The following is a 23,662-nucleotide window of genomic DNA, read 5'->3' on the forward strand; positions in this document are numbered from 1 at the left end:
GAAGGAAATGGCAATCTACTCCAGTACTATTGCCTGGAAAATCCCAGGGACAGAGGAGCCTGGTAGGCTACAGTCCATGGGGTCACAAAGAGTCGGACAGGACTGAGCAACTCCACTTTCACTTTCACTTTACCCTTAACAGTCAAAAACCGGAAACACAGATATTTTCAACAGATGAACAGAAAAATAAACCCTGGTACATTCACACCATGAAATAATACTCAGAAATAAAAAAGAAGGAACCATTGCTACACACAACAGTATGAATGAATCTCTAGGGAATTACACTGAAGGAAGAAACCAATCTCAAACACCACATGATTCCATTTATATAACAATGCTGAAGCGACAAATAATAGATCTGGAGAAGAGATTCATAGTTACCATGAAACAGGGCAGAGGGTAGGAGTAGAGGGCAAATGTCAGTTGAAGTGAGATGGGTGTGGTTATAAAAGAGAAATATGAGAGAACATGGCAGTGATGCAACTGTTCCGACTTACCAGTCACAGAAGATACGTGATCTGTACATATGAAAAACTGTATAGAACTCAATACACACATATTAATGCAAGTGAAACTGGGGGCATCGCAGTAATACCTGTGGATGGTATCATGTTGACATCTTGGTTGTGGTAATTTTCTATCATTCTGTAAGATGATACCATTTTACCATTTTACAATGGTAGATACCATTTTACCACTGGGGAACACTGGGTAATCAGAACCCAGGATTGCTCTGTCCTATTTATTATAACTGCATGTGCAGATAAATTTTTCTGAAAATAAAGACTTTTATTAGAAAGAGTTATCTCTATCCTACACTATGGAGAGTGAGGAATCTAGATTAAATATATGTCAAAATATCATTTCAAACTCACCAATACTGGGTAGAATGGAGGGATGTGAAGAGCCCACATCTGGGTCACTGTCATTTCCCACTATAGTTTCACTTCCCACTACAGTTTCATTTCCCACTGTCTGACAGCTGTTATCCACGGTGGTTTCTGCTTGTCCTGGCATTTCTATAAGTATAACTTTTTCAACTGCTGAAAGATAAGAACTCTCAAGTGTGAACTCTATACTGGGTGAGACTGTCCTTCAGGAAAGAATGGTAAATAAAGACATTATGACACAAAGGAAAAAAGATCTTTAAATTTTCCTTAGCAGATTTTCCCTTAAAAATGGCTAAAGGAAAATCTTCAAAAAAAGAAAAGATATTATTAAAGAAGGAATCTTAGAGCATCATGAAGGATTAAATAACAATGGACAGATCAGAGATACGGATGGAGAGAAATGGATCAACCACACTTTGCTGCTGGAAATGTAAAATGGCACAGCCTCTCTGGAAAATTGTTTGGCAGTTTCTAATAAAACTAAACATTCTATTACTTATAAGACCCAGCAACTGCACTTTTGGCATTCATGACAGAGAGATGGAAATTTATATTTACACAAAAATCAATACATCAATGTTCACAGCACTTTACTTGAAGTATCCAAAAACTCGGAAAGAAAAAAAAAACAAATTTCCTGCAATGTATGAATTAAAAAAAAAAAAATCTCAGAAAGAAAAAAACAAATTTCCTTCAATGTACGAATTTAAAAAAAAAAAACCATTGTGTGTGTATACATACATACACACCATGGAAAACTCCTTATCAATAGGAAGGAACTATTCAGAAATAAAAATTTATATTTACACAAAAGTATGTACATGAATATGTATAGCTGCTTTACTCCTAATAGCCAAAAACTGGAAAAAAAAAATCCAGATGCCCTTCAACAGGTGAAGAGTTAAAATGTTGTATATCCATTGCATGGAATATTCTGCAGCAGTAATAGTAATAAACTATTGACACATGCCACAAACTAGATGACTCTTCAGGGAATTAGGCTGAGTGAAAGAAGCCAATCCCAAAGTTATATGGTATGTTATTCCACTTATATAACCATCTGAGACAAAATTTTAGAAACAGAGAAGAGATCAACGGTAGCCAGGTGTTAGCGATGGGTCTTAGAGGAAGCAAAGGCTGATTGCGCTTGTATAAAAGCAGTAGCAAGGGATACTTGAGTGATGGTAATGATCTCTACCTTGACTGTGGTGTACTCACTCACTGCATAGTGCTAAATACACACATGGAAGTGTACACACACATACACGTAAAACTGGAGGCACCTCAATAACGTCTGTGGGTTGTATCAATGTCAGTATATGGGTTGTGACACTGTACCAGTGTTTTGCAAGATGTAGTCATTGGGAAAAATAAGTAAAGCATTAACAGGGTCTCTGTGCATTATTTTTACAGCTGCATGTGAATCTTAAATTATACCAAAAAGTTTTAAGAGCTACAACTGGCTTGTAATAAGGATGTGGATGGATCTAGACTAAACAGTGCTACTCACAATATGTATTATTTCAAACTCACCAAAATTAGGTGGGGCAGAGTGAGATGAAAAGTCAGTACCTAGCCCAGTGATACTTCCCAATAAAGCTGGATAATACACTGTCTGAGAGCTGTTTTCCACACCAGTTTCTTCCATTATTGGCATTTGTGTAAGGATGAATTTTTCAACCCCTGAAAGAAAAGAACTCTCAATCCTGAATTCTACATGAAATGAAACTATCCTTCAAGTAAAAGGTGAAACAGAAACATTTTGAAACAAAGGAAGACTAAAAGAAACCGATCAGTCCCTAGCAGACTTACTCATATGAAAAGGTTAAAGGAATATCTTCAAACAGAAAGGATAGGATGAAAGAAGAAAATTGGGAGCATCAGGAAGAAAGAAAGAGCTATGAATCAGAACAGAAATATGAATGTAAAGAAAATGGATCACTGCTGGTAAGAATGAAAAATGGTACAACCTCTCCAGAAAACTGGCATTTTCTTACAAAATTAAACATGCTATTACCATAAGACTCAAAAATTGCACTCTTGGAATTCAAGACAGAAAAATTAGAACTTACATTTATACAAAAACCAGTACATGGATGTTCATAACATCATTACTCTTAATACTAAAAACCATGGGGAAGAAACTAACATCCTTCCATGGCTGAGTGGTTAGAAACAATTACTGCATATTGAAATCCTGTAAAACTATTCAGCAAAAAAAAAAGGAAGTTTTGTACATGCAACAACATGGATGAATCCTCAAGGAATTATGCCGAGTGAAAAAATCCTCAAAGTACCATAAGATTCCTTTTGTATAATGTTCTTGAAGTGACAAAATTATAGAAATCAGTGTTTGCCAGGGGCTAGGGAATGAACAATGGGGAAGGGGAGGGTCATCTAAGAGAGGTGGGAGTGGCTGTAAAGGGGTAAGAAGAGGCATCCTTATGGTAATGGAAATGTTTCTATGTCTTGACATGGTTGTGGATATTACATCTACTTACATGATGAAATCAGACAGAAATCAATATAAACATATACAAATTACCACAAGTAAAACTAGGGACATCTCAGTAACATCTGTGTATTATATCAATGTCAATACCTGAATTGTGATATTTTACTAGTTTTGCGAGATATTATCACTGAGAAAAAAGGGTCAAGTGTAAAAGGGGTCTTTTATATTATTTCTTTTTTTGGTGAGTTCACTAAATTTAGTTTATTTTTTTCTTATAAATGTATGTGAATCTAAAATTATTCTAAAATAAAAAAGTTTAATTTAAAAAAACAGGCTACTGCTAACTTGCATTAAGGCTGCTGATGCATCTAGATTACATAGTGCTACTTACACTATATATTATTTGAAACTCACCAAAACTGGGTGGGAGGTTGACTGATGATGAACTCGGGCCACTGTCATTTCCTGATAATGTTGGGTAACTCATTGTCTCAGGGTTGTTCTCTAGGCTGGTTTCTGCTACCTCTGGCATAGTTACAGTAAAAACATTTTTTGAGTGCTTAAGACAGTAACTGTCAATCATTAATTCCATATGCAGTAAAACTATGCCTCATTAAGAAATGGGAAATAAATATATTCTTACATGAAGGAAAACTAAAAGAACTTGTTTCTCTGAGCATCAAGGAGAAAGAACAATGGAAAGAGAATAAATATACATGAAGAAAAATTGTATCACACATATATTATGGGTAGAAGGAAAAATTACACAGCTCCTCTGAAAAATAATTTTAGCAGTTTCTTATAAAACAAAACATGGAATTACATGTGACCCAGAATTGCCCTCGTGGGCATTCATCTCAAAGAAATGTAGATTTATATTTATGCGAAAGCTGGCAAAGACTATTCACAGAGCTAAACTTGTAACAGTGAAAAATAAGAAATATTCCATATGTCCTGCAATGGGTGAACAAATAAACAGTTACACACCCATACCATAGAATACAACTCAACAATAAAAAGGAAGAAACTCTTGATACAAGCACTGTGTGTGTGCATGTGCTCAGTCATGTCCAACTCTTTGCGACCCCATGTCCTGTAGCCCACCAGGCTCCTCTGTCCATGGGATCTTCCAGGCAAGAATACTGGAGTGCTTTGCCATTTCTTCCTCCAGGGGATCCCTCCACCCCAGAGATCAAACCCACATCTCCTGTATCTCTTACATTGGCAGGTATATTCTTTACCACTTGAGCCATCTATGTTCAGTTAAAAAAAAAAAAAAAGCCATGCCCAAAAGGTTCTATAGTACTTATTCCATCTAAATAACAATATTCAAATGACAAAATCATAGAAAGTCGATTTTGGGCTGGCCTGGGGTGTTAGGATGGGGCAGGGTGGGAGGAAAGGGTGACCAGAAGGAAGTAGCTGTGGTTAAGAAAAGGGCAATATGAAGGATATTTGTGATAATGATGGAAATGTTCTGTATCATGACTCTGTGTGTGTGTTAGTCGCTCAGTCATGTCTGACTCTTTGCGACCCATGGACTGTATCCAACCAGGCTTCTCTGTCCATGGAATTCTCCAAGTAAGAATACTGGAGTGGGTAGCCATTCCCTTCTTCAGGAAATCTTTCCAACCCAGGGATCGAACCCTGGTCTCCTGCATTGCAGGCAGATTCTTTACCATCTGAGCCACCAGGGAAGCCCAGAACAAACACACTGATGCATGAAATAAAATTGCACAGAACTAAATGCACACACACACATGTGGATTTAATCAATGTCAGTATACTGTTTTTTTTTAATTTTACTATAGTTTTGCAAGATGTTTTTATTAAGGAAGATAGATGAAGCAAAAACAGGATCTCTAATTTCTTACAAGTACACATGAATCTAAAATTACCTCAAGATTAAAAGCATAATATATAAAAGAGCTACCATGGAGTTGCATTAAGGAATCTAGATGAAACAGTGCTACTTGCAATGCATATCATTTCAAACTCACCAAAATTGGGAGGAATGAAGACAGATGAGACAGTATCCTGGCCACTGCCATTTTCCTGTAAAGTTGGGTAATGCATTGTCTCAGTGCTGCTTACAAGGCTGGTTTCTGCTCCTCCTGGTGTTTCTACAAATAAAAAGTTTTCAAGGGCTATAATACAAAAATTCTCATCCAGGAATTCCATACTGAGTGAAACTGTCCTTCAGAAAAGAAGAGGAAACAGAGACATTATCACACAAAGGAAAACTAAAAGGTTTTGCCCTTGGCAGACTTATTCTTAAAGTAAATGACCCAGAGAGATGATATGGGGAGAGAGGTGGGAGGGGGGTTCAGGATTGGGAACTAATGTACACCCGTGGCAGATTCATGTCAATGTATGGCAAAACCAATACAGTATTTTAAAGTAAAATACAAAATAAATAAATAAATAATTTTTTTTAAAAAAGAAAATCTCCTACCAGATAGAATATAATGAAAGAAGGAATCATGAACAGGAAGAAAGAACAAGGAAGAGAGCAGAAATATGGCTCTAGGGAAACTGGATCATTCATATCTTTCTGGCAGGAATGGAAAATGGTACACCTACACTGGAAAACAGGTGAAAGTACAAAGTGACAGTCGCTTTGCATGTCTGACTCTTTGCAACCCATGGACTATAGCCTGCCAGGCCCTCTGTGCATGGGACTCTCCAAGCAAGAATACTGGAGTGGGTTACCATTCCCTTCTCAGGGAATCTTCCCAACCCAGGGATCAAACCCTGATCTCCTGCATTGCGGGCAGATTCTTTACCATCTGAGCCACCAGGGAAGCCTGGTAGTTTCTCATAAAATTAAACACGGTTAATATATAGCAAGCAATTGCACTCTTGGGTATTCATGTCAGAGAAATGAAAACTTCTATTTACACAAAAACCTGTATATGAAGATTCACAGCAGCCTTAGTCCTAACATAAAAACCTGGATTACAAAACTTTAAATTTTCTTAAACAGATGAATGGTTAAACTATGACACATCCATACCAAGTAGCAGTACTGAGCAATAAAAAGGAAGGAACTACTGAACAACCTGGTTTAATCTCCAGGGCGTTATACTGAGTGAAAAAAGCCAGCATCAAAATGTTATATACTATATGCCTCCAAATATATAACAATTTTGAAGTGACAAAGTTCTAGAGATGAAGAATAGATAAGTGGTTTCTAAGAATTAAGGATAAGGGAATGAAGAGGGCCAGGTCACCAGAGGGTGATGGGCATGGTTATAAAAAGGCAACACAAGTGATCCATGTGATGGAACTGTTCTGTCCCTTGACTACGGAGGTGGACATACAAACCTTATCACATGATAAATCAGAATAAAACGAAAAGTACAGACACACAGATGAATACAAGTCAAACTGGGAACAGTTGAATATGACCCATGGATTATATCAACATCAATATCCTGGTTGTAATATTTTACCATAGTTTCACAAGATGTTATCACTTTGGGAAATTGTGTAAAGGCTATGACTCTGTATTATTTCTCACAACTACATGTGAAGCTACAATTATCTCAGTATTTTTGTTGTTGTTGTTGTTGTTCTGTCACCCAGTCGTGTCCGACTCCTGGACTGTGAACCCATGGACTGCAGCATGCCAGGCCTCCCTGTCCTTCACCATCTCTCAGAGTTTGCCCAAGTTCATGTCCATTGAATCGAAAACCTGCCAGCACTAGTTTGCACTGAGGAAGCTTTTTAATCTAGGTTACCAAGATGCTATTTACAATGTGTGCCATTTCAAACTCACCAAAATTGGGAGGGATGCAGAGAGATGGCAAGGCACTGTCTGGGTTCATGCTGTTATTTATAGTTGAATATCTCACTGTCTCAAAGTTGTCGGGCAGACTGGATTCTGCTTGTGGAAGATATGCTGTAGGTTCTGCTAGAGAATACTGGGCAGATAAGAGAATACTGTTAGTACTTTCATCATCTTCATTGAAAATGGACAGAAGAGCAAGCCTAGTATCCGGGCTGCCTGAGTCATGATTCGGCTGTAATGAGCATGTAGAGACAATCCTGGGAAGTGGTGGACTCTCTCTGAGCTCTGGTTGCTGCACTTCAGGGGATGCTGCTGACTGAAGAGATATTCCTCCTGGATTGGTCTCAGCATCATTTTCCTGCCTCTCTGCTGGTAGAGATGGGTTATCATCTCCCTGTCCAGGATAAAAGAACAGGATGGGTTAAGCTCCTTTCTTTGAATTCTAGACATTAATTTTTCCATGAGGTATACAGTCAAAACCTTTATGTGTAAATCCAGATGACCTCTAAAATGACACATAGCCAGTATAAATCATCTGTGAGTACAAATAAACATTGAAAAGTAGGTAAAATCATTAATAACTTATTTTCCCTGCAATATCATTTTCCACAGTCAAGTATAAATGCTGAATTTTGATTATATGATTTTTATTCCTCTTCATACCTACAGTTTGATTGTACTTTATACCTTATGGTTACAAACAAAAATATTCAGCATCATGTCTCAAATCTAAACTTTAGCATTCTTCCAACAGAAGTTTCCAACCTACTGCTAAAGTATAGATCAGTCTTGCTAATCTCAGAGTTATTAGCTCTCTCTCATTTCTAACTGAGTGGTTCTTTAGGAAATATAGGTTTATGGAAGTAGTAAAAATGTTCTCATACTTACACAGGGTAGCATCTGTGGTGTCCCCAAAGAACGCCGCATTTCTGAAACTATTTCACGAAGGCGGTTAATATGACTAGTGATGATTTCAGTAAGTTCATGCAAATTCTGTTACAATAAGAAAAATTTAGTGTTCCTATTTTGAAAAAAACAGTAACATATAAGAAAATACCAATAAACCAAACTTTGACTGCCAGAATCAAAGAAAGTTCTCAAGCCATCAGAAATTTCTTGTTGGTTGTTGGTGATCCAGAGCCAAGCTGGCTGAGATAAAGTGCCCCAACCTCCCACTTAACTACTCCATATCATACAGGCATTTGAAGAAGCCTGAATACTGGAAAGTAAATGTATCACAATTCCTATAAGCCATCACATTTATGATGGAGTCATTTTACATCAAGGAAGGTGCTTTTTAGGAAAGAAATGTTTAAATCTGCTAAAAGGCAAAAGAGCCTCTTTCCATACAATGTCAGTATAAACGAACAGGCAGACAGCAGCCCATTCCAGAAAGAATAGTGAGCCAAATACAATAGATGTTTGGCTTCAAAGTATTTTAAAGTCATGCAATTAACAACCTTACAAAACCTTTGAGTACATAGCCCCTCTATGCCAATCAGTATGTGACTGATAAAACATGAAAAATCCTGAAATACACAGAAATTTCATTCAGGCAAAAATACACTTATACAAAGAGGCCAGAACCACTACCTCATTTATTCATTAATTCAAGTAAACGTTCATTGAGGGCGTACTACCTGTCAGAACAACTTTGCTAGATGCTGGGAATGTGGACACTAAAAAAAAAAAAGAAAACAAGAAACTCCTGCCCTAAGGAACTTCTATTTTAGCTGAGGAGAGAGAAAAATAGACAATATCAATAAATAAATTGATTAGCAGCCTAGAACAGTGTCCATGCACTGGCAGCATCAGTATCACCCACAGCTTGTCAAAAATGCAAAAAAAAATCCATCACCTCAGACCTGCTGATACAGGAACTCATCGCTAGGAGAGAGCCCTCCAAGTAATTCTAATGCATGATCAAGTGTGAGACTCACTGGCTTATTACACTGGGATAAATAGCACAGGGTCTAGGGGGACAAGGTTGGGTTCAAATACTAGAGTTCTACCACTTATTAGCTCTGTGAACTTGGGCACTTAACTTCTCTGTGCTTCAATCTTCTCATATGTAGAATTGGGGATAAAAATAAAAAGAGAATCCTCAGGACTTGGTTAATGGGAAAGAGGGGAAGGAACTAGTCAAAGATAATGTCTGGATTTCCAGCTTAATTAAAGACATGATGGTAGTTAACCTGAGAGAAGGAATATGGAGAAAATGATTTTGTACACATTATACTGAGTTCTTCAGCAGGCATTGGCTAGATATTCATGATTCTGGGGCCGTGAAAAGTGACAGAGGCTAAAGACATAGATTTGGGAACCAGAATTGTATCAAAGCAAAACCTTTGATAGAGAAAATCATTCAGGTAGATTTAGACTGAGCAGAGGGGGACCAGTGGACAGCACAAGGAACTTAGAGGAGAAAGATGTAATTTCAAAAACAGAGCAACACTTTTAATAATCCAAATGCTCACAGACACTCTGGATGATATCACACAATAAAATAAAAATATTAATGCTATAAAACAGTGGCAAATTACTGACAATTACAAATATAATTGATTGTGCCCCAAAAATACAAACACAACATCAGGAAGACAAAGACAAGGATATCTCTCAGAATGCTGTACATAGGTCAGAGACAGAAAATGAGATGAACATTAAGCAACATGGATGATGTAAGAGTTGTCACATCCAATTACAAGTCACTCCAGGGTCTTCGCTGGTGGTCCAGTGGTTAAGAATCCGCCTTCTGATGCAGGGGACGTGGATTCAACCCCTGGTCAGGGAACTAAGATCCCACACACCATGTGACAACTAGGCCTGCATGCTACAATTAAGATTGATGCAGTCAAATTAATTAATTTTTTAATAAAATAAAAATTACTCCAGAGGGAATAGAGTATATGGAAAGGAAGAAATGAAGAAAAATTCTACCAGAGCTAAAGAATGGCACAAATATTCAAATTGAAAAGGGCCCATGGATACATGGGAAAAAAATAAAGATTCTAAAAGTTTCCAAAGCCAGAGAAAAAATTTCACCTATAAAAAAATAATACTAACAGACTTCTCAAGAGCACTTGATGCTAGAATAGAATTTCTATGGGAAAGTAATTTTGAATCTAGAATTGCATACTCAGCATGTGGGACAAATATGGGGCATAAGAGACATAAAGGGACACAAAGAAAATTTCAGATATACAAAGACTGAAAATTCAACTCCTATGCAACTTTCTGTGGGGAAAAAAATGTTTAAAAAGTAGCTACTCAGAGAAAATTATAAAGAAAGCAAGAGGGGAATCCAAGATGAAGAAGCCATGGGATCCAACAGCAGGCAGTCAAAAGAAGCACTGAGATGACAGTTGTGCCTCTAAAGTAATTGGTGCAAATTATAACAGGAAGGATTTGTGGGGAAAAAATTACATTAAGAAGAAAGCAGACTGTATTCAACATGGAAATGACTCTGAAGCTCAAAAATCCTAGCAAAGAAATAAAAGGGCATATTTCTCCTTTCAACAAAAGTAGTCAGCAGAAACTCCAAAAGAAATAATCTTCTATATAAGAAAATGTTTAGACAAATAAAAAAATCACTGTTCAAATAAAATCCAACTAGAATATGACATGATTCAGAGCGCTGTTGGAAGACAAGAGAGGATCCATTGACCTTGATGCTTAGGACCCTGACTAGTAGAAAATTAGCAACTTAGCAACTTATAAGATTATATTTCTTAATTAATTCAAAATAGATTAAAGACTTGAATGTAAGACCAAAAACCACAAAACTCCTATAAGAAAACATAAGCAGAAAGTACCTTGACATCAGTCTTAACAAAGTTTTTTTGGATCTGATTCCAAAGGCAACAGCAACAAAAGAAAAAATAAACAAATGGAACTATACCAAACTTAAAAAAAAAAAAAAAAACTTCTGCACAGCGAAGGAAACCATCAACAAAATAAAAAGGCAACCTATTGAAGGGGAGAAGATATTTGTAAATCATGTATCTGATAAGAGGTTAATAACTAAAATATATAAAGAACTCATACAACTCAACAGTAAACAAACAAACTGATTTAAAAATGGGCAGAGGACTTGAACAGACTTTCCAAAGATGACATACAGATGCCCAACAGGCACATGAAAATGATGCTCAACATTTCTAATCAGGAAAACACAAATCAAAGCCACAACATGATATCATCTCACAGCTGTCAGAATGGCTATTATCAAAAGGACAAGAAATAACAAGTGTTGGCAAGGATGTGGAGAAAAGACAACCCTCCAGTGCTTTTGGTGGGAATGTAAATTGGCACAGCCACTACAGAAAATAACATGAATGTTCCTCAGAAAACTTAAAATAAAAATACCATATGATCCAGCAATTCCACTTCTAGGTATTTGTCCAAAGAAAATGAAAAACTAATTTGAAAAGATACATGCACCTCTACGTTCACTGAAGCACTATTTACAATAGTCAAGATACAGAAACACCCTAACTGCCCATCAATGAACAAATGAATAAAGAAGATGTGGTATATATACATACAGTGGAAAAATACTCAGGCACAAAAAAGAATGAAACCTTGTCATTTGTAACAACATGGATTGCTAAGTGAAATAAGTCAAAGAAAGACAAACACCATGATTTCACTTACATGCAGAACCTAATAAACAAAACAAAACTCATAGATACAGAAAACATTTGGTAGCTGCCAGGAGGGAGTGCTGTTGCAGGGTGGGCAAAACGGGTAGAGTGGATCAAGGGATACAGACTTCCAGTTATAAAATAAGTCATGGAACTGTAATGTACAGCATGGCAACTCCAGCCAATAACGCTATATTGCAAATTTGAAAGTAACATAAGAAAAGCTGTCATCTTAAAAGTTGTCATCATAAGAAAAAAATTTGTAACTCTGTATGGTGACAGATGATAACTAGACTCATTGTGGTAATCATTTTGTAATGTATAAAAATGTTTAATCATTACACTGTACACCTGAAATTAATATCATGTTGTATGTCAATTATGCTTCAGTTAAAAATAAAGATATATGTTTCCCTGTGAGGCCAAAGATACCATTTGGTTGTACAGAAAATAATGTTTATAAAATCCCAGCACTGTATGTACTGATTAATTTTTATTTCTATAAATAATTTGTATCTAAAACATGGAAGGCTAATTAATAGTTTACAGAGCAGAATTTATATATTTGTCAGTGTTAGGAATGTGAGAAATGAGCATTAGAAAGAAGATAAATGGAGGACAGTGTATGGAATGCGAATGTCTGGTTCTTATACAATGGGGTGTGATTACAGTCAAAAGACTGCTGTCTAAAGCTGACAGAACAGGTAATATAAGTTTAATAGCAAAAACTAACAGAGAGCAATAAACTATAAATATCAGTATAACTAATTTCAGAGTGGGGAAGATGAAAGAGCTAAATTCCTAATTTTTCAAAGTGATAAGTTAACAGTTAACACAAAAAGAAATAGGGTGTATTATTTGTATAATGGTAGAAAGTACAAGAAGAATTTAAAATAGACTATTAAAAGTGGTTACCTCCAAGGTATAGGGCCAAAAGTGGAGAAAAAAAGACTTCATGTTTCATTTAAGCCATTCTCTATTCTTTAATTTTTCATTTAAGCCATTCTCTATTCTTTAACTTTTCTTTGAACGGCGTGCATATGTTTTACTTTTATGATTAAAAGAGAGCTAAAAACAGGAAGTCAGGTACTTAGATAACATAAATGACATTTAAAGAACTGGGTTATAAAGGTAAGCAGAGAGAGAAGATGACAGCTAGAGAGAGATAGGAGGCCAAAAGAAGTGATTTAAACAAAATAACAGTGGAAGACTGAATATGCTGAGAGTGACAGAGACAGAGGCTGAAGATCCAGGAGAGAGGCGGGTGATGGATGAAGGGAGGTGTCTGAACACAGGGAAAGAGGATCAGATGCAGAAACCAGAGGAAGTGTTAGTGTTAGCCTTATAGGGGGAACCCTTTTCCGACTCCAGTGGTCAGGAAGGAGGTTGGCAGAGATGGAACTAGGCAAGTTTGTGGGCTGTGAGAAGAATTGGGACTTGGAGGGGATTTCTGCTCCACGCTTCCCCATTTTCTCCATGAAGTAAGCGAGAAGGATTGGGGTTGTCTGAGGGTCATCAGTTCCCAGCAGATGTCCTCCCCTCTGTTTCCCAGCCTGGCTGGGCAGGGCTGGGGTTTTACTAAAGGGGATGCTGGGAAGGATAAAAAAGAACAGGTGGAAGTGCTGCCCCATGTGGCCTAGACTGGGAAGGGAAGGCGCTGAAGACAGGAGGGAGCAGGCACAGGAGGAGAAATGGAGAGGATCCCCCAGGGCCCACTGCAGGGCTGTGACTCTGAAAGCTGGGTGTGTCTTATGGGAGATGCTCCATCCCACCACATCTTGCACAATCATTCAGAAGGTCCTAGCAGAGCTGTGTCAACCTCTTTCAACCTCATGGATGCTGACGTAAAGCAGGCTGGGCTAGCACTGCTCAAAATCAGAACTCCCTACTTGGCCCCTACGTTCCCACTCTCTACACATCCTTCCCCAGAAGACACCACAGTCCCCTTTAAGTGTTCCACTTCTGTTCTCAACAGTGATAATGAGAAAGACTCTCATAAACACTTCTTACTTTTCAAAGTATGTTAGTTCATTGTATCAAATAAATGTTATGTGTTAAGAAACATTTATTTTTTATGCAGCTCACAAAATCCTTGATAGCTACATTCTTCTATCAGTCTCCACCAATATGTCAATTTTTACAAAATCCCCCCAAAATTATATGAGATATACTCATTAAAAAAACAGTGGTGGGCTGCCATTTTGCTTCAACTGAGGTATTTTAACATGCATTTAGGCATAATAAATTTCATCCAAATCAGCCAACTTCCTTAAAAGAGAATATTGGAGAAATTCAGTATTGAACAGTCTAGATGAAAGACACTTAACTACATTTGACCAGTTATGGGCTATATTTTTTAGAAAACAAAAACCATGTTTTTATTTCAAGTTTTTCACTTAGGAATGTTGTTCTAAGTAGATATTTTTAAAGTATCACAATGGAATGAATAATCATAGAGAACTTGGCATAGCAAAATTTCTATTAATAGTACAATGACACCCATGCTGCAACTAAAAGACCTTGTAGGCCACAGTGAAGATGGAAGAACCCACATGCTGCAACTAAGACCCAGAGCAGCCAAATAAATAATTATTATTAAAATGAGTACAATGACATTAAATGAGGTAAAGAAAATTATAATCAATATTTTGGAAAACTACATTTAAGACACAACTTTGATACCTGACAATAGCGTTGGAGTTCAATAATTTGGTTATGACGATTTCCATTAAATAAATTTTCAGCTGCATTGTTCTCCTATTAATATCAGAAAAATGAGTAAGTCAATACTTAATATCTCTAGGAACCAAACAAAGCACTAAAAATATATACTTTGCTCTATATTAATTGTTTTCTTTTTTACCTCAAAAGTATTTCAGAAATCTACAATATAAAGCATAGATGAAGTAAAACCAAACCCCACAATCATGAGGATGAAAAAGATAAGAGCCAATTAAAAAAAGGGCTAAAAAAAAGAGGGATAAAAGAATGAAGTTATTATATAAGAAGCTAAGATTAAGAAAAGCTCCTGAATATTCATATGAACAGTTTATAATATACATACAAACAGACACACCCATAAATGTATGTATATGCTGGATTAGTAGACACACGTATTTCCTAGCTCTGTCTACTAAGTGGGACTAAGATCTATTAAGTGGGACTAAGATCTTGCTACACAAGAGTATCAATGAACACACCTAGCGTCCAGAGCTTGGTTTCTAAATACCTCTCTCCAATAAAAGGAACCAGAGGTGAATTGAAAGAGAGGTGAATTCCAGAGCTGGGACAGGGAAAGTATGTATGAGGCTAGAACACCTTGTAATGTCAGAAAATATGGAATTGCTAAAAAAAGAAGTAGGATGATGTCAAAAGGTCACAGGAGCCAGAGGAGCTCTCAATATATCATCAAAGCTGTAAAATTTGATCGATAAAATAGTGGCAATATTGGATTATAATGTATATAATACAATAAATGCCCACCAGTCCATATTGATATAAAATATATAACTGAATAAATAAATGGGGATGAAAGGATAGTTATTCCTTCCAAATTAATTCCACTTAATAAATACAAAGAAATAAGGGAAACAGAAAGTCACCAATAGGCAAACACCACAGTAGTAAATGTTGCAAATAAAATCCATGAGCTAACTCAACACCAGAGAAGGCAATGGCACCCCACTCCAGTACTCTTGCCTGGCAAATTCCATGGGCAGAGGAGCCTGGTAGGCTACAGTCCATGGGGTCGCTAGGAGTCAGACACAACTGAGCAACTTCACTTTCACTTTTCACTTTCATGCACTGGAGAAGGAAATGGCAACCCACTCCAGTGTTATTGCCTGGAGAATCCCAGGGACGGGGGAGCCTGGTGGGCTGCCGTCTATGGGGTCGCACAGAGTCGGACACAACTGAAGTGACTTAGCAGCAGCAGCAGCAGCAGCGGCAACTCAACACAGAGCAAATAGTTGAGGACAGGATATTAGCACAAAGTATACTCCTTCCCAAAATATTTATTAATTACAAAGGAAAAATAGCAATTTTACAATGAAAAAATCCAGAAGACCACCAGATGATCGGTGTTAACATCATCAGTAAAAAGACATATGGACAGCTCAAACTCCTGATATGATTCTTGAGGAGACAACATGGTGTATGTGGTGTTCTTGCCAAATTGCATAATTTCAATCTATTCAAAAGAAAATATCAGACATACAAAAATCAAGAGACACATTTTACAAATAAATGATTAGTACATTCATCAAAATGGTCAAGGTCACAAAAGACAAGGAAAGACTAAGGAGTTGTCACGAACTGGAAGATGCAACTAAAGTCAATGAGGAATACTGGATTGGAACAGAAAAAAGACTGGAGGAGAGGGGATGGTGAAAATCAAACAAGGATGCAGTTTAGCTAATTGTAAGGTACCAATGTTAATATCCTGGTTTTGAAAACCGTACTGTAGTTAAACAATTACCATAACTTTAAGTTATGCAGGTCAGTTAACATTAAGGAAAATTTTGTGAAAGACAAGAACTCTCTGTAATATATTCATAACTCTTCCATAAATCTAAGTGAAAGAAAGTGAAGTCACTCAGTCGTGTCTGACTCTTTGCAACCCCACGGACTGTAGCCCACCAGGCTCCTCCATCCATGGAATTTTCCAGGCAAGAGTACTGGAGTGGATTGCCATTTCCTTTTCCAGGGGCTCTTCCTGACCCAGAGATCGAACCCAGGTCTCCTGCATTGCAGGCAGATGCTTTACCATCTGAGCCACCAGGGAATCCCCCATAAATCTAAAACCATTTCAAAAATTAGAAAAGTTACTGAAGCAAGGTACAAAACTGCTAAGAATTTCTATTAGATAAGGAAAAGAGGAAAATAAAATGGTAAAGTACTCATGTAAGAGAAATATTTCCTTGGGCTCACAAGTTCAGAGTAACTCCACAGTAAATGAAAGCTGAAAAGAATTTTAATCACTTTCTTTATGACAGTAAATGTGAATACATTTGGCAATTATCAATTAATACTACAAAAATATTCAGTCTGATGTACATTCATTAATGACACTTCCACCTTCTTCACAATCAGGTGTTCATGTTCTTACATAGGGAGGATTTATTAATAAACCAAAAGGAAATACAAAAGAAAGAATTGAAAGAAAAGGCTTCAATTTCGCTTACAACAAGCATTAAAGGCCTAAAGGACCTCTGCCCATTGCAAGCATTACAATAACATGGAAAGATATTTCCAGAACTGTTTTCTCATTAAGTCAACTATACTTAAGACAACATTTTCTATTAAGCTTAACCCCTTATGTACTTCAGGATGGAAAGACTAGTCTTCTAGTAATCTGGTACCAGAACTGCTTTAAAAACAAGTATTTCTAACCACAAAGAACTAAATGGTGTATGACTTTTAACTTTCAAATAATCCAACAGTGACACTCTGTGGACAAAGCAGGAAGCACTTAAGCACCTGTTTTTCTTAATAAAATTACTCTAAGACATCTTAAATCCTTTTTTGGAATAAAACACAGTATAAATAAGTAAACAGACAGCAAATAGCCATTTGATTTAATTATTATAACTCTTTATTCTAAGGATAAATTGTGGACTATAAGGATAATTTTAATAGAACTATACCAAGTAATTATCAGTGTCTTTGTTTTTAAAATGATCTGAATTAGCCCCGCATTACAAATTTATTAGGCAGTAAAAATTTTATGGAATTATAATAGATTAGTATAAAAACAATATTGTCATCTTACCCTTCTACAATACTTTATGCTTTTCAAAGTACTTCCACATAAATACGTCAAAAACCATGGCTCTTGGAAGGCAAATAATACTATCCCCCAAAGATTAAAACATCAGGGCTGATAGAAGTTAAAAGAACTGCCTACACTAATTAGGTGGTATTACTATCCTCATCCTTATGTAAGTAAATCACTTTATTTTCTGTTAAACTTAACTATAAGCAATTTAATAATCTATTTTATTCATTTCAGAGATCTAGAAGCATAGCACAATATAATGAAAATGTAAAACAGCACAACCACTTCAAAAAACCGTTTGTCAGTTTCTTATAAACTTTAATCTACCCTATGACCCAGTATCTCCACTTCTGAGGATTTACCCAAATTAAATGTAAACATATGTTGACAAAGAGACTCCCATAATAATGTTCATAGCCACTTTACTCGTAATAACCAAAAACTGGAAACAACCCTAATGTCCATCAAAAGGAGAATGAATAAACAAATCATAGATATTCATACAATGGAATATTACTCAGTAATAAATGGAAATGAAATAGTGCTACAACCAGATGAATTTCAAAACATTACTCTAAGGAAAAGAGACCATGGCATGAAAGAATGCACACTGTGTGAGTCTAGTTATTGTAAAGTTCTAGAACAGGCAAAACTAATCGATGATGGAAAAAAACATCAGAATGGTATTTCAAGGTTCAAGGGGATGGAGACTTATTGGGAACAGTTATGAGGGAACTTTCTGGGATGATGTAAATATTCTTTACCTTGATAGAGGGAGCATACATATTTGTTGAAATTCATTGAACTTAAGATCTCAAGTTATACTTAAGATCTGTGCATTTCACTGTATGAAATTAAACTCAATCTATTAAAAGAAATAAAGCTGAATGAAAAAAAGAAAAATTTTCACTTTACTGTACAAACCATGCGATTGTCTTCTGGAACAGAGAGTCGCCCTTTTTTGCACAATGGCACAGACTCCACTTCCTCTGAGTCAGGGTTACTTCGTTTTAAACATGCCAGACATGAAACTACTTGGCTATTTAATGCTGCAAAATCTTCCATGTCTGAAAAGCAAATGCATAAAAAAGTTACTTAACACACTTACTGCTTTAATAAATTTAATATGGATGGATATGTTTTCGGAATGCCAACTCAGGTTGAATTGGAGTTCTAGCTGAATTTTAGAGAGCAACAAAATGAGAATTCTTTTATTACTGATTTAGGATAAACTTCTAAAAATTGAAGGACTTTATTGCCCACAAGGGAGAAGGCAATGGCATCCCACTCCAGTACTCTTGCCTGGAAAATCCCATGGATGGAGGAGCCTGGTAGGCTACAGTCCATGGGGTCGCTAAGAGTCAGACACGACTGAGCGACTTCACTTACTCTTTTTGCCATCATGCATTGGAGAAGGAAGTGGCAACCCACCCCAGTGTTCTTGCCTGGAGAATCCCAGGGATGCGGGAGCCTAGTGGGCTGCCGTCTATGGGGTCGCACAGAGTCGGACACGACTGAAGCGACTTAGCAGTAGCAGCATTGTCCACAAGCAGGAATAAGAACCCAGAACAAACACAGTTCCAAATTGTGAAGCAAATGCTTTACAATCTAAAGGCAACACCATAAGTGCTGAAAACAAATGAACAGAGCATGAGTCCTAACTGCTCTGGTCAAGGAGCTCAGAGGCTTTTCACTCAGGGAGGCTGCAGGCCTCCAAATTTAAGTCAGGAGTCTCTTCAAGCTTGGGCCTCCATCATGGTGTGGCCTGGGCAGACCACTAAGACATCAGCTTCTTCGCTGACAGGTGAAAAACTGGGCAAAATTACATCTAAGGTCATCTCAGTGCTAAAATTATGACTGCTTCCATAGTTAAACTTTATATTAAACCTAAATAACTGCATGTGAAAAATAAGCCAAAATCTCTTCTAGAATTATGAAGGCTCGTTTATGGTTGAGTCATTCATCTCTGCAACCAGAAAAAGACACTGAGTGCAATGCTATTATAGCATATCTTTCTGGGAGGATCGTTCATGAGAGAGTTAATACCCTTTATCCATCCTGAGCCAGAGTAGTAATAAGAGGCAGAATGATGAGATTCGAGTTTCATCTCTTTTCCTATTTCCTTTTCATTCTACAGTAGAGATACTAGTCATGAACAAAGGTTCAGAAGCAAGAAATCAAAGGAGATAAAGACTCTCAAGTTAGATAAATGCTGACTAATATTGTGGGGAAAATTCAATTATGAAATACCTCCAATTTGAGCTATAACCTCACTTTAAAAAACCTCACTTTTTATTTTTTAAACTAGTTGCTTTTTTTCTGACTAATACAAGCTGCATTGGAGGCAGACGCTTTAACCTCTGAGCCACCAGGGAAGCCCATAATTAAACTGTAGTGTTCTCACACAAAGAACTACACAGCAGTGGGAATAAACCAACTACTGCTATACACTGTGAGAATGAACCTCACAACCATAGCACTGAGTAAAAGCTAGACACAAAAGAGAATATAGTTGTGATATCATGAATTTATAATAAGAAATATATATTTGGTCTCTATCCTGGTTTCTACCACTGAGTTCCTAAAATCTTTAAAATGTTTTAAGTGATGAGTGATCAGATATCTTTTGTCATGTTATTGAGGTTACTTCTGGAATGTCTCTGGATCACCTAAGGATAGAGGCTGGTCACCAGAGGAACCAACCACGTGACTAGTGGATGGGCACTTCCAGTCCCATTCCCCTAACCTCCAGGAGGGGAGAGGGGCTGAAGGTTGAATCAATCACCAATGTCCAATGATTTGATCATGAATCTGTAATGAAGCCTCCATAAAATCTCAAAGAGAGTTCAGAGAGCTTCCAGGTTAGTGAACACATGGATATTGAGCAGAGTGGAGCTAGGAGAGGGCTTGAAAGCTCTATGCCTTTTTCCCCTTACCTTGCTCTGTGCATCTCTTTCATTTCTCTGTTCCTGAATTATACCCTTTTATAATAAACCGTTATTCTAGTAAGTAAAATCTTTCTCTGAATTCTGTGAATCTCACTAGCAAATTAATTGAACCCCAGCAGGCTGTGGGAACCTCTGATTTGTAGCAAGTCAATCAGAAGCACCTGGGCTTGCAACTGGGGTATGGGCATGGGGAGGCAGTCTTGTAAGACTGATATCTCAACCTGGGGAATCTGACACTATCTACATTAGGCAGTGTTAGAATTGAGTTGAATTCTCAGACACCCTGCTGGTGTCCAAGAATTGCTTCATGTTGTGTGGGAAGCCCCAACACACTCAGTAGAATTGGATCCAAGAACCTAAAAGGATAATGTATGATTTGACTGACCTAAAGCTCAATCTAAAAACAGACAAAAATAATCGATGGTGAGAGATATCAGGATAGCACTACCTTGCAAGAGAGTACTGACTGAAAGGGAGGTGAGAGCTTATTCTGGGGAGCTCATAACCTTCTATCTTTTAGTGTGGGTGTTGGTTATATGTGTGAATTAATTTGAAATTTTATGCTGTATATTTATGATTTGTGCATATTTTTGCATGTGATAGATTTCTATAAAAAGTCAACCTAAAATTAAGTTCTTTATAAAAAATTCAGAATCTAAATTAAGTAATCTATCACTAATAAATATCATAACCCTGAAATACAATTCCTTTTCTCTTTTTTACTCTCTATTTTATCTAGTAGTTTGACCCATACTGTACACTGAGCAATTTTGTATGCCATTTGTAATTTTTAGATATTTTAAATGCCTGCATAATATTCCATTATGTGTATGTCCACAGGTTATGTTATCTGTTTTCTGTTGCCAGACATTAATACAGCTTCCAGTTGCTCACTATTTTGCTATAATGATGTATACACATTCAAATGTAAATAGTTATGTATATCTCTGAGTAGTTCCTTATAATGGATATATAGAAGAATCCCTAGGTGAAAGGCTATGATTCTTTCAGGGGTTCTTGACAGGTGCTGCCAAAATGTCCAAAAAGGTTACACTAATTTACATTCATAAAAACTGTAGTGCAATTGTTTTCTCCATTAACACTAAAACAAATCATGTAAAAATTGCTAATCTGATAGATGAAAGTTTATCTCATTTTTGTATCCCATATTAATCTGCATTTCTCTTGTTACTAATGCAGTTGAATAGATGTTTTCTATCTATTAAGATTTTTTGTCCTGTAACTTGTTATCTTCCATGTCCATGTCCTCTGCTCATTGCCCTATTAGAGTTTCAGTGTTTCCTGTTTGATTTGCATGATGTCTTGCTATCTTAAGAATAGTAACTCTGGAAAATGCATATTTTCAGGAAATACTTTTCCCAGGTATTGATGTGATTTTTGAGGTCTGAGTTTGTGAGATAGGGAGGGGTTATTTGTCCTTAACTTTATCAAATTCATTAATATTTTTGTGCTTTCTTGAACTGCTTCTATACTCAATCTTCCACAAGGATTAGAAAAAAACATTCAACTATGCTTTCATCTAGTCTTCCATACTTCCATTTACTACATATTCAGCTCTTTAATTCATCTTGAAATTATTTAAGAGTGATGTGAGGCAAAATCAAGTGGTCTTCCCCATTTTTAATAGTTAACCATTCATACCAGCATGATTTGCTATGTAATATGTTATTCGTATTAATATACTATAGTATATTAACTCTAAATTCTTTATTCTGTTTATGATCTTCCTATTGTATTAAATCTGGCTCCCTACTTCAAAACTAGTACCATAATATTTCATAATTGTACTTTTAAATGTTTTGTGTGTTTGATATGGTAAATAACCAACTGTCCATTAAATAGGTTTTCCAAGGTTTTTTTAAAGGTACACTAGGGTATTTTTTTCTCAACCAAGAAAAATTTGTGTCTCTCCACAAGCTTTTGTCTCTTTGTGTCTCTTACTCAAGCTTTTTTACATGACACTCAGTAAAGTATGTGCTTTCCTTTCATATAGGTTCTGCTATTTTTTTATTCCTTACAATTTTAAATATTTATTTGTAGCCATTATCTGTTGGGGTTTTTTCCCTATATATCTTCTAAATTGTTTGATGCTGGTATGTGAGAAAATAATCTGTCCTATAATTTAAAAAATTATCTAAACTGTCCCAAGGGAAAAAAAAATCTCAACAGATCTATAACAAGTAAAAAGATTAAATCAATCACCACAAACCTCCCAGTAAAGAAAAGGTGTGGACCAGAGGACTTCAATGCTGGATTCTACCAAATATTTAAGGAGAAATTAACACACCAATCCTTCTCAAAGTCTTCCAAAAAATTTAAAAATTACCCTGATACCAAAGTCAGATAAAGACATAAGAAAAGAAAAACAGGCCAATATCCCTTATGAATACAGATGTAAAAATCCTCATCAAAATATTAGCAAGTCTAATCTAACAGCATATTAAAAGAATTATTCACCATGACCAAGAGGGATTTATCCTAGGAATGCAAGGTTGGTTTAACATAAGACAACCAATCAATGTAACACATCACATTAATAGAATAAAGAGGGGAAAAAAACACGATCATATCAATTAATGCCAAAAAGACATCAGACAAAATCCAACACCATTTCTTACAAAAATTCTCAGAAAATCAGGAACAGAGGGGAAATTCCACAACTACATAAATGGTATTTATGAAAACCCACAGCTAACATCACATTCAGTGGTGAGTGACTTGAAAGCTTTTCCCCTACAATCAGGAGCAAGACAAATGCCCACTTTCACCACTATCAACATTATACTAAAAATCTTAACCAGAGCTATTAGGCTGTCTGGAGGCAGAAATGCCAAGCCACTCCAGTACACTAGCTGTGAGAACCCCATGAACTGTATAAAAAGGCAAAAAGATATGACACTGAAAGAGGAGCCCCCAGGTTGGAAGGTGTCCAGCATGCTACTGGGGAAGAGCGGAGGACAACTACTAATATCACCAAAAGAATGAAGTGGCTGGGCCAAAGGGGAATTGACACTAAGCTGTGGATGTGATACGTGAGGAAAGTAAAATCCGATGCTGTCAAGAACAGTACTGGATAGGAGCCTGGAATGTTAGGTCCATAGTGAATAGTGAATAGTGAAGTTGCTCAGTC

At 36.6% G+C, this 23,662-nt stretch overlaps 1 protein-coding gene across 2 annotated transcripts in view; it reads right to left on the reverse strand.

Annotated features, from left to right (window-relative positions):
• BEND2 (BEN domain containing 2) overlaps window positions 1–23,662 on the reverse strand; it is a 74,820-nt gene that overhangs the window by 23,536 nt on the left and 27,622 nt on the right. Inside the window, exons 3-10 of one of the 2 annotated variants that reach the window (XM_060407399.1) lie at window positions 18,488–18,630; window positions 14,470–14,544; window positions 8,030–8,134; window positions 7,130–7,535; window positions 5,349–5,471; window positions 3,763–3,873; window positions 2,427–2,576; window positions 879–1,046 (exon numbers count right to left, since the gene is read on the reverse strand). In XM_060407399.1, coding sequence (XP_060263382.1) covers window positions 879–1,046; window positions 2,427–2,576; window positions 3,763–3,873; window positions 5,349–5,471; window positions 7,130–7,535; window positions 8,030–8,134; window positions 14,470–14,544; window positions 18,488–18,630 — 1,281 coding nt within the window. The remainder of the gene's footprint in view (window positions 1–878; window positions 1,047–2,426; window positions 2,577–3,762; window positions 3,874–5,348; window positions 5,472–7,129; window positions 7,536–8,029; window positions 8,135–14,469; window positions 14,545–18,487; window positions 18,631–23,662) is intronic. The other variant, XM_042242274.2, reaches the window with a different exon arrangement.

The sequence above is a fragment of the Ovis aries genome, chromosome X (assembly GCF_016772045.2).
Source record: "Ovis aries strain OAR_USU_Benz2616 breed Rambouillet chromosome X, ARS-UI_Ramb_v3.0, whole genome shotgun sequence".
Classification (NCBI taxonomy): domain Eukaryota; kingdom Metazoa; phylum Chordata; class Mammalia; order Artiodactyla; family Bovidae; genus Ovis; species Ovis aries.